General features: G+C 37.5%; 1 protein-coding gene across 1 annotated transcript in view; it reads left to right on the top strand.

Moving 5' to 3' along the window:
• The window catches only part of LOC139711497 (protein unc-13 homolog D-like), a 55,001-nt gene that overhangs the window by 7,182 nt on the left and 35,453 nt on the right, over positions 1-12,366 (top strand). The window contains exons 3-7 of the mRNA XM_071623374.1: positions 1,195-1,288; positions 7,717-7,803; positions 8,898-9,005; positions 9,782-9,841; positions 10,941-11,007. Of these exons, the coding sequence (XP_071479475.1) occupies positions 1,195-1,288; positions 7,717-7,803; positions 8,898-9,005; positions 9,782-9,841; positions 10,941-11,007 (416 nt within the window). The remainder of the gene's footprint in view (positions 1-1,194; positions 1,289-7,716; positions 7,804-8,897; positions 9,006-9,781; positions 9,842-10,940; positions 11,008-12,366) is intronic.

Below are 12,366 nucleotides of genomic sequence, written 5' to 3'. Positions count from 1 at the left end.
AAAGATATGATATATTACTTTAATATGCAACATGTGAGTATGGAACTTTAATGGTACCTAGACACAGAAGGGTTGTTTACAGCAGACATAAATACTGTAAAACGAGAAATTTTCGCGTGCATTTTAATTTCGCGAATTTCGCGAGCGCCAAAATTCGCGAAATTAAAATGCACGCGAAAGTTTTTGTCTACACTACATGCATTGAACGCCAGTGGCAATTCGCGAAAATTTCATGCCGCAAAAAAGGCTGTCAGCTCCAATTCGCGAAAATTTCATGCCGCGAATATTTCATGTTTTACAGTATTGCATGCATCAGGTGTAACGGTCATGCCTCAAGGGCTTTAGTCCTGTTTACACACCTAACATTTTTAATACTAACAAACTTTTTTTCATGACTCATAAAACCCCTTGAAAACAAAAAACAAAACATGAACTTCCAGCCACCAAAAGTCACATTTAGGGACAGTATTTTTTTTTTTAAACAAAATAAGTCAAATTATTATGTAATATGCACCAGATTGTACAATTTACAGCTTAAAAATGCTAAAACTCCTCAACGTGACAGGAGGAACACCCAAAAAAAAATTTTTTTCTCTCCTTCTCTTCTTCCTTTAAAACAACAACAACACCAAACTCCCCTGCTTGTAGGCTTCTCCCGATCAGAAGGCACTGACGCCACAAAATTTCACGCCTTACTGCTGTCTGATCACGGCCTCTCTGTTATTTGTGATACATTACAGTCTGCTCTGATGGTGAAGATCACTGTTATGATGAAATGAAAAAATATAGGAAAGTTTCCCTCATCATTTTCTTTATCATCAACATATTTGTTACTACTGTGGCAAGCACTATGTAATGATGATGATTGTAAGTACGATGATTGTTGTTGCTAGAGGTATCATCATTGTATCAGTGCCATTGTCAATAGCATCGTCATCATCATCATCATCATCATCATCATCATCATCATCATCATCATCATCATCATCATTGTCATCATCATCCATCACTTGTCCATATTATTCGATGCTTTGTAGAAAAATCTTATTTAAAGTTTACAAGCAAGTTATTGTATAGTTGGATGTTGGTAGCGGCGAGTGATTGCAAGGAGTTTTGTTGAAATGTTATTATTGATATGATAAAATCAATATCAAAGATGTTTTAAACAGATGTGTCATCTCTTTTTCTCAACAGAGTCGCCAAACTTGATGGGAACTTCTTTGAACAATTCATTGCACTGCACTCAGCTGCCAGGGAAGCTGGCCAAGAGGCGTACCAGCCAATAGAGGTTTGCAGTACTTAGTCATACTTTCTAGACACTTTGATTTTTTTTTTTTCATTTTCAGTGAACTTCTTTTGAGATGACAATTTGATTTTGTCAAAGAAAACTATACTCATCTTATAGAAGGTTTAAAGTAAAATTGTTGGGTCATCACAATTTAAATGCATTTCTCATAATCAAACATGACTACGTGAAAATTAAGGTCAGTGATTGCTCTAACAGCAACTTGAGAATTGCAATAAGTCCAATAGTAAAGTGAAGATACAAATTTCTCATCAAGTAACATAGCTGTATATGAATAATTCCTCTTAACCAGGGGCAGATCCAGGAATTCCATAAATGGGAGGTGCCTTTACACAATTAAAAGGGTGGGGGGCACAGACACCCTCCCCCCTTTTTTTTCTATTTCCTTAGTTTAAAAGAAAAAAGAATAAGGAGGGGGCATGCGCCCGGTGCCCCCCCCCCCCCCCCCCCCCCCCCCGATCCGCCACTATTAACCATTTGTGACCCGCTACAACAAAAGGATCCTAAAGTCGCTGACGGGCGAGCCAAGCATGGCCCAGAAAAATGCTATTTTCAGGCCTTTCCTTTGATCATTTAGCTTCAAAATTTCGGCAGATGATAGAAGATACATTAGACTACAAAATTATGTTAAAATCAGAAATCCGAACGTTTTGACAGATTTTGGTGATCTGACTTCAAACTCGATTTTCTCGGCTCACCGTCAGCGACTTTAGGATCCTTTTGTTGTAGCGGGTCACATTTGGTTGCTTTGGTGCTGATTGACACAGAAAACCCCATAGCATTGTACACACCGTGCAAAGTGCCTGGTATGGAAGGGGTTAAAGAAGCCATGAATCCACAGCCCAAATATGTTGGCAATCTCTGCGAAATCCCTCAGAGCGATGAGCAGAACTTGTCACTTCCTGTGTATCACGTATGCCAACATCCTTGCACTCCCCAAGAGATCTGCGTTGGGAAATACATCATGTACAATGTATATGAAGGAAATGTTTTAAAGGGATGTACGATATATATCAAGGAAATGTTTTAAAGAGATTATGTAGTTTTGGTTGAGACCTATCTTCAGGTTTTTAATTTTATTTTATTGCATTCTTTTGGTGAGATAAGAAACCTCATATGAGATGTGAAAGAGCATCTAATTCCAAGATGAATTCAATGTATATTTGATGAAAATTGGTTTTGAAATAAGCTGAAATATCCAGAATAGAGCGAGCCTAATAAAAGGTGGGACTCACCTTTTATTACAGTCGCTTTGTTTTACTTTACTTTTGGATGTCTCAGCCATTCGAAAACCAATTTTCATCATATAAATCTTGAAATCCTCTTAGAATGCTTCGCTCTGTACTCTTTCATAAGTGGTTTCTTGGTGCCTTGTAAAAAAGTTTAGTTAAAAGCCCAGTCCTCATCTCCACCAATACTATACCATCCCTTTAAAGTAATGGAGTGTACCAACAATCCATAGACTTTGCAGGCACAGGAAAGCTTGCCAGGAAATCGCTTCCAAGATACGAAGCTGCAAGTGATGTTTACAAGCTTCTGGGTTGAACTTTGGAGGACTTGTTTTTCTTCATATTCCATTAAAAGTGATCTCCAGATATATCCTTGTGACCTATAGTGAAAATGCTTTGATGTATTTGTTTCAACTGTGTTGATACATGAAGTAAAAAAACCCCACAATTTTATGTCTGTGTGCTAATGATACCACAAGATATTTTAAGGGAAATTCCAGGCCAGTTACCAAGAATTATAAAAATGAATTTTCTGCCATCAAAGTGTTAAATTTCTGACTCAATAACTTCAAAATTATGCTCAGTCAGATTCAGGACTTCCGACTGTGGCATAATTGCATGTGAACAAAATAATACAGAATGTAATAAAATAAAGATTTTATGTGCAAACAATGTTGCAAGTTGTGAGGCGAGGACGTCATTAACTCACTATTTGCATTTTATTGATCGTTGAAAATTGTTTTTGGGAAAATGAGTGGCGCCTAACAATTTGATACCTTCCCAAATTTTTATCTGCCTTTGAACAAATTTTTATCTGCCTTTGAACAAATTTTCACTAAATTGTGCTTTTAGAATTGTACCCTTTCTTTTCAGACTAACTTTTTGATAGGTCAGGAGTTCCTCTTTAAACACCAGTCAAGTTTTGTGGACCCTTCCTGTGCTTTGTTCATTCTGTAACCCTGATGACCCAAAACAAACTCAACAAATACTGATTATGCAATCCTATCTAACCTAAGGGTGTCTAAATGGCCTTATGAGGGACTATAGCACTGTTAATGCCTTAGTGTCGTTGTTGTTATTTTACTTACAGTTCTGGGAAGTTCTTGTGCAATTTACTGATAGCCAATCTAGGCTTTGCAGGTTACAACTGGTATCATATTGGCACTTTAATGGTTGATAAAGATTACCACGCAGTTGGTCCATATATACCAACCCCCAAAGTTCAGGAATGCACTGTACAATGTAGGTGTACCTACAAACACAACTCTTTGCTAGACTTGCTGCCATAGCTCACTGGAAGGTACATTTCACATACAGTAAAGTGTCAGACGAGCTATTCAAGAACACATGGTGAACTCTACGTCTGCTTCCAGACAAAAGATCTCCTTGAGTGCGTGACCCACATGTTTGTAGACAGCTGTGCAAGTCAGAGTCCCTCGCTTGAAGAGGATGCATTTCATGTAGCTATACAGATCCACCTGCTTGTAAACCCAATGAATTGGAACTAAAGTGAACTGTTTTTGTTGACTCATGGATACAACATGAATGTAAGCAGAAGTAGGGCAAGTGCTGGTCTGCATCATCTTAAAACTCATAAACTTCCCTTTTCATCTCATATCTTTTGTTTTTGAACATTTTGATGTAGACATTTTTGCCTGTTTTTGCTTGGGCTCTTAAAGATAATAAAAAGTTTTGGTACCTCAAAAGTTTCCCTGAATTTCCTTGTCTTAGTTTGTGTTTCAGGTTAAAGTATGTTGTCTGTGAGAATTACTCGCCCCAAAGTGCTCTCATGTCTTAGTAATCATGCAATAATGGTTTCGTACCAGAGCCCGCGAGAATCAATATACAGTACACGTATTGTACGAAACCATTACTGCATGCATGATAACTGCGACCAGCAGCCCCATACGCATAGCTAACTGCGACCAGCAGCCCCATACGCATAGCGTAATGGGGCTTCGCATTGTAACATTCAGGATCATGACAGATTTAGTATCGTGGGTAAATGTCAACTTAAAATCCCAAAAATTCTTCAATTTGAAGACTTACCGATTAAGGTGAAGTATTGAAAACAGGCTTCGGGAAACGTTTGGTTCTGCCTATAGTCCCTTTCTGTTCGAATTGATGACTGAATGTGACTCGGTCGAGAGGACCTTGGGAGAGCTACATACACTGAATACTACGGCCAGCGCATGCGCACACAAACATCTTATCCGTTCATGGATTTGAAATTTGTGCGCATGTGATGTGTTCGCATGCACTGGCTGTAGTATTCAGTGTATGTAGCTCTCCCAAGGTCCTCTCGACCGAGTCACATTCATCAATTCGAACAGAAAGGGACTATTGGCAAAACCAAACGTTGCCCGAAGCCTGTTTTCAATACTTCAACTTAATTGGTAAGTCTTCAAATTGAAGAAATTTTGGGATTTTATATTGACATTTACCCGCGATACTAAATCTGTCATGATCCTGAATGCTACAATGCGAAGCCCGATTACGCTATGCGTATGGGGCTGCTGGTCGGATCGCTATGCGTATGGGGCTGCTGGTTGCAGTTAATTGCATGATTACTAAGACATGAGAGCACTTTTGGGCGAGTAAGTCTCACAGTGTTAGTTACTGTAAAACATGATATATTCGCGGCACGTAATTTTCACGAATTGGAGCCGACGGCCTTTTTCATGGCAACAAATTTTCGCGAATTGCCTCTTGTGTTCAATGCATATAGTGTAGATAAGAAATTTCGCGTGCATTTTAATTTCGCGAATCTTGGCGCTCGTGAAATTCGCGAAATTAAAATGCACATGAACATTTCTCGTTTTACAGTATATGAAAGGTACTTTAACCTGAAACACAAACTAAGACAAGGAAATTCAGGGAAACTTTTGAGGTACCGTACCAAAACTTTTTATTATCTTTAAGTTTAAAATCAAATTTGTGGTTTCATATTTTGTCTGTGGACTAAAATAAGTGCCAGTCAGTGTGTGCACGTTATAGATGCTGGTTGGCATACTGTAATGTTATGCACATTCACTCAGTCAACATTTGCCTAATCTATGGGCTCAATTTTAATTAGCTTTGAAGAATTCCAGCCATTTCATAGTGTTCATTCATAAGTCAGTGGTCGTCCTTTCATCATGGATTTGCTTTGATAAGTCGTGAGTGTTCTGTTTTATAGGTGGTAGGTCCATGGTTAGACTTAGTCAGTTTTTAGCATGCTGCCAAGTATGATCCTTGTTCCAGGTACAATGTAGTAAGCTGAAACCTGTGACAAAGCTTGCTGTGTATGATGAAAGCTGGCTGAGCTTTTTTTTTTTTTTTCCAATACACACTATTCCTTCCTTCCTTCCTACCACCAAACACAAGTCATTTCCTGTGCATCCATACATCCATAACGACAATTTCCTTTGCATATTGGACTATGGACTACTTGAATTGGAATTGCTACAGGTGGAAGGAAGGAAGGAATAGTGTGTATTGGAAAAAAAAAAAAAAAAGCTTTGATAAGTCGTGAGTGTTCTGTTTTATAGGTGGTAGGTCCATGGTTAGACTTAGTCAGTTTTTAGCATGCTGCCAAGTATGATCCTTGTTCCAGGTACAATGTAGTAAGCTGAAACCTGTGACAAAGCTTGCTGTGTATGATGAAAGCTGGCTGAGCTTTTTTTTTTTTTTTTTTCCAATACACACTATTCCTTCCTTCCTTCCACCTGTAGCAATTCCAATTCAAGTAGTCCATAGTCCAATATGCAAAGGAAATTGTCGTTATGGATGTATGGATGCACAGGAAATGACTTGTGTTTGGCTACGGAAATTATAATTGATATACAAAATTAGCAGTAGATTTTAAAGATAATTTCTCAAAAGTACTGCTGATTAGGGTAAAGGGTGCACGATGTATTTGTGATCTGCTTCATTGCATAACTTTTTTATGTGCCTTCGTGGAAACCCCCTGTGTGCCACATTATTGTGAGATACCAACGTTGTCATGCTTTGAGAAAACATTCTCTTTTTCAAATCTTTGTTACTTCCATAAAGTTTTCGTTAAGCTGGGCATATAGTGAGTAAATTTGTGGAGAAATGCCGAGCTTTGCTTTGATGTAAATTGTATGACAAATCTATGATCGTTTTTCTTTCAAATGACTAGTACAAACTGTAGCTGAATTACTGTAAAGGCATGGCTTTTGCACACAGAGTGGTGACAGAAACTTAGAATTTACATGCAAATCCAGTACGGAATACCACTTGTAAGTCAATCACAACATAAAATGCCAGCTTTATGTGAAAGGAACGAAAGCGCGAGAAATGCTTTCATTGTACTGTGGCATTTGGCGATTTATTGATCGGTTTGGGTGAGTTTGTGCATTTGAGCAGAATATGCGAAGTTGGCACGCCATCCACTGAGTCCGATGTGCGAACGTGGCACACGAAGCTAGTTAATATGATAAAGAATGAAAATCATTCATTTGTGTGTGTGTGTGTGTGTGTGTGCAACACCTGTATTTTTAAAATGTAATGCAGTATACGTGGTATGTGTGGAGTTTGACAGGGACCCTATATTATATGGAGAAATTATGGAAAGCGTGGCCAAGGGAATTGTAATAGCTGAGAATTGTAATAACAGAGAGCACCTACAACTATATGTCTGTAATATGTTGGCTGGCTAGACAATCAAATGTCACAGTATTCCATTTGAGAGAAAGGCTCAAATAAATTAAATTGAGTGGGACTTCAACCTGAACATAAAAAATGTAGCCAAATCATGTAGAATGTGAACATTTGCTGGAATTTTCAATGTAGTGATGAAAATATTCTATACATACATTTGTCCTGACAATAAAGTTGTCAAGAATCTAGGTCTGCAAAGTAGAATCTTTTTCCATATCATAGGCTGGCATAAATCATCACACAAATAACCGTTTATTGCAGCATAACAACTTTTTATGCCTACCATTGACCAGCCTGTGAGTATCTAGATTTTTTAATAAAAAAAAAAACTTGGCCATGCTCATGCATTCAGAAGAGAACAGGAAATGACAATGGCAAATGAAATTGTTTAGTCATGAAAATTGAAATCACCCTGAGCAGTCGTCAACATACATAGCTGTGTCATTTTGTCCTATATCCATTCCCACATGACAGTGATTTCTTGTTGTTTTGTTTTTTTCCTTTCATTTTATTTAGTCTGAGTCGTCCAACAACAATGCGGATATTGACTTCAGCGTTTGCAGAGGACTATACAAAGATATTCCAAATCCTACTCACAAAGAGGTAACCATCTCTAATGATTTATTTTGTGCACAAACTAGCTCTGAGCCAGGATTTTGTACTGGCTATCTTCATATCATGTGTATTTTTGTAATGCTTGGGGTGGGGATTACAAATGCAGCAAATTTGGAACAAACAGAAAGGAGACACCATGTGTGACTGCTCTGCTGATTGACTTTCTTTATGGCATGGGAAGCAACAATGAAAATTATAGTGATGATAATAATACTAGTAGTTTGAAAAGTAGTAGTAGTAGTAGTAGTAGTAGTAGTAGTAGTTAGCAGTAGCAGTATTTCTGCTGCTACCATTGTGAAAAGCAATGATAATGATAATACCATTGTTCAAAATTTATACATTTGCAGATTGTATACTCAATAAAGTATTCCGGTATATAGATCTCAACATGTCGTGATGGAAGAGGGAGAGGGAACCTCAAATGAAAATATGACATGTTTCTGCCAAGTGCCTTCCGTCTAATCATGCATCAAATGGTGATGGGAGTGTTTAAAGCATGTGATGTAGTTTCCTAAAACCAAATTCACCGAGACGAGAATACATAAAAAGAATGAACAGCAAACTTGTAAACAAAATCAACAATTTCCTTGCAACATCACGTCCATTATCACAGGCATCATCACTTTGTACCTGCTGAAGATTTCTAAAGCACAATACTGTAAAAACCAGACATTTTTGCATGTATTTGAATTTTGTGAATTTTGCGAGAGCCAAGATATACGCAAAATGAAAATATATGTCTCAAAAGCTCTTATCTACAGTAAATTGCCTTGAATGCCAGTGGCAATTCATGAAAATTTTGTGCCATCAAAAAAGGCCTTCAGCTCCAGTTGAATGAATAGCTTCATTATATACAGGTAGGTTAATAAATAAATTTATTTGATGACGTACACCGTGCTTGGCATGATTCTCAGCTCTTTATAACACTTTACAACACCAGATACAGAAACCTCAGGTTGTTAATATATAAAATGTGAAATGATGCCCTATCATACCAGTACTGTAGTAAATGCAATGTGGATTATTTTTTGAGTAGGTTTGATGAGGTTACCTTTTTGCTCTTGTCTCCTTCAATAAAACAGACAGAATTCTTCTACTCAGCGATGCTGATTGCCATCAACCAGAGACTGGGGGTCCCACATGAGATGAAGGCTCTTCCCAACATTAAACTCTTTCAGTATGCACAGGAGGTGAGTTTACTGCATAAACAATAAAAAAAATGTCTTTCAGCCTGGCAGAAGACTACTTCACAAAGTATTTGAGTGCTAATGTTTGACGGCTGTTATGAGGACTTAATTGTGTTTTGGATCTTTTTCTTTTCAAGATGTTGGTGTGTAGAGCAGCAATAGCATGTGTTTGCACCAGACTGGATTTCAAGATGTAGACAGTGGAAATTGCAATAATCACAATGTACAGGTCTGTGTCTTGTCCAGCCAAACAGAGCCAGTAAGTGCTTTAGTGCAATTCCAGAAAACAAAAATATTGAAAAAAGAAGAAAAAGATGGGTTATACTAGCATATTGTGAGGGCTATGGTTGTAGCTAGTGATTTTCCTTTCATGTTGCCCATATCATCAGTGCTTCTCAACCTTTTCTGAGCTGAGGCTTACTTTGGCTCCTGCAATTTTTTGGGGGGCCCAGCTAGATCGAATATGAATCTTTTTAGATTCATTTTTTGGCTGACATTGTGACCCACCAGTTAGAAGCACTGGCCTACAGCGTAGACGATGTCTAGTGGTAAATGTACCAATCGTAAGTATTTTGTCTGCTGTATAAAGCCTTCAACTTAATCTGATCTTTTTATGCACTGCCTCTCATTCAAAACGCTGCTTCTTTGTGCTGATGTAAGTCTGCAGTAATGATCACCACTATAAAACATTTTTTCCAATGTTGACACATATTGGCACATCATCTATTAAGTTTGTGAATTGATGTTTTTATCAATCTGTTTGTCCCTGCATTCAATAGGCTTTGAGCGTGAAGGCCATGGAACATGCAGCTCTCGTGGACAGAGTCCGCAATGAGTCGGTGAGTGTGCGCACAGTCAGCTCGACCATCAGAGCCGGACCATGACCATCTGTCTCTTTATTTGTTTTGGTGTTATGCCTGGTTGGTTTTAGGTACACGTCACAATTGTGGCATGTTGTTTGTGTGTTAATCCTCCGTGGACAGGGGATAAGTCTCTTTGACAAGGACGATCAGTGCAAGCTCTCTTTTTTTTCAGTCACAAATCAATTTGTTATTTCTTCTTTGCTTGGTTTCTTAACTTATCCAATTACATGTGTATTTATTACCATGATATGTAATTGGGTATATATACTGTCTTAACAGAGCTGCCAAGTCTCCCTGATTCTGCAGGAGTCTCCCTGAAAATGTCAAAATCTGTTCATGTCTAAATAAGAGAGTATTAAAATCTCCCTGATTAGGGAATTATTTTCGCCCATTGAAATGCATGTAACACACGGATATCTCCCTGATTGCTGTGTGGAATCCCCCTGATTTGGATATGGGAATGTTGGCAAACCTATAAACATACCATTTACACTGTATTATACATATCTTAGAACATAATTAGAAGCATGCATGAGGTCCTAAATAGTCATCAGAGCCATCAATGCCTTTTACACTGCTCAAAAACCTACCTGTTTTCATTTACATGGAGCTGTGACAAGGTTGGACATTGTCCCCAATAAGCACTGGTTTCCATGCCGACGTATCCCTGATTGTTCATTCCAAATGCTAGCAGCTCAGAAGAGTTAACCATCTTCTTGATATTAGTGTACTGTGAAAATTTATGCAGCTACATTGATGTGTAAAGCCCCAAACCAGGCCTGAATAATCACCAATTTTGTGCATTGTGTGATTGTTTTTTTCTTTTTTTTTCTTCTTTTATTTATTTATTATTTATTATTTATTTATGTATACCATGTATATATGTATTTATGTATGTATTTATCAAATTTGTTAGTTATGGATGTATGTATACATGTATGTATTTATTCATTTATGTGTTTATGTATTTATTTGTTTATTCATTCATTCATCCATCCATTTATTTATTCATTTTTTTATTTATTTATTTAATTAACTTTATTTTTTCTTTTATTTGGTATCCTTTCCAACACAGCCTCCACCTCTTGTTCTACTTGTGGATGTTATTTCTGCCAAAGGACTGTTGCCCAAGGATGCAAATGGTATGTGGAATACGTATATATTTATGCATTTTTAATGCATTTATTGTACATATGCTTGTAGCATGAACCTTCACAAAAAGGAGCACTTTTTGAGCCGAAATATCTGCAGTGGTTTCATGTTTGCGTTTTTCCAAATTTCCTTTAAACTGCGAAAATAACAATGCCAGATATAAAGATGTGTGATAATATTATTTCTTTAGAAGGAAAATCAAGCCTTGTCAGCACTGATTCACGTGCAACTAGTAACTATTATACGTAGTTCTATTTGCTGTGTTGGCCATGTGATGTAGTGATATCTGGGGCATAGCAATGTGCTAGTACAATACTTCAAATGCAGAATGTTTTATTTCCTGTCCATTCAGCCTCAAGTCATGCCCAAGTAACTATTATGCACCAAACCATCTAGGTTTGTCAATATGTGAGATGTACATGTGCAATGGTGAACACAAGATTGGCTTTGAGCAGTATTGATGTGCATTCACTCATAGCTCTGTCTCTGTTGTTTTCTGTTTATCATTGGATGTTATCAAACATTACTAGCAATATTTTCTGCTGTGGAAGTGATCCACTAAAGGGCACATTTCATGTTCTTTCATTTTGTTTTTCTTGTAACTCAAATAGTAATCTCCTTGTAGAATAGGCTGAGTAAGGGTGGTGGGGGATACATTACAAAGCTCTGAATGCCTTCTACTCAAGAAGTAGACTTTCTACTTTAGTTTTTTTTATAAAATGAACCTTTTTTAATGAAAATGAGTGCTCAAAATGGGAAAAGCAGTCTCCAATTGGTGCAAATTTTGCTTCTCCATATGAAGTTGTGGCTTTGTTTGGCAGAAAAATTATGTCGATCAAGAAATCAATCAACCAGTTCATCAAAAATGCAATGTTCTCTATTCAAGACAAGCCAAGCTGCCTACTAGTACCATGTAGCTTTCCCACATTTAGGATGAGATACTACAATTTTGTATCTGAGGTGTGTAATTTATGGTTTGCTCAGGCAGTAGATAATGAGGCCTCTTGCACTAGTGGTCAGTATTGTCAATTATGGCATCCTGCCTCATGATTTAAGTGGGCCATAAAACTGCATGTGGTTTTCTTTGTTACCTTTTCCTCATTATAGGCTGTGTTATATGCTGTAATTTGATGATCATATGTCTTGATGAGAGTGCCCGCTTTTTATGTTGTAGAGTGTGGAGATTTATCATCATCGCAAGGACTATAAAAGCAATTTCACATCAGTTTGGGTTGTGTTTAGTGATAAGGAAGCTAAACCAAGGCAGGCAAATTGCTCTAAGTGTGTATAATATGCAAATGTGTATGCAAGCACCCAAGCACACACACACACACACTCACATGCACACA

This window comes from Diadema antillarum, unplaced genomic scaffold, assembly GCF_040938485.1.
Source record: "Diadema antillarum isolate AM-2024a unplaced genomic scaffold, OU_Dant_1.0 seq00001662_RagTag, whole genome shotgun sequence".
In the NCBI taxonomy this organism is placed as follows: domain Eukaryota; kingdom Metazoa; phylum Echinodermata; class Echinoidea; order Diadematoida; family Diadematidae; genus Diadema; species Diadema antillarum.
This window is presented reverse-complemented; position numbering and strand designations above follow the sequence as displayed.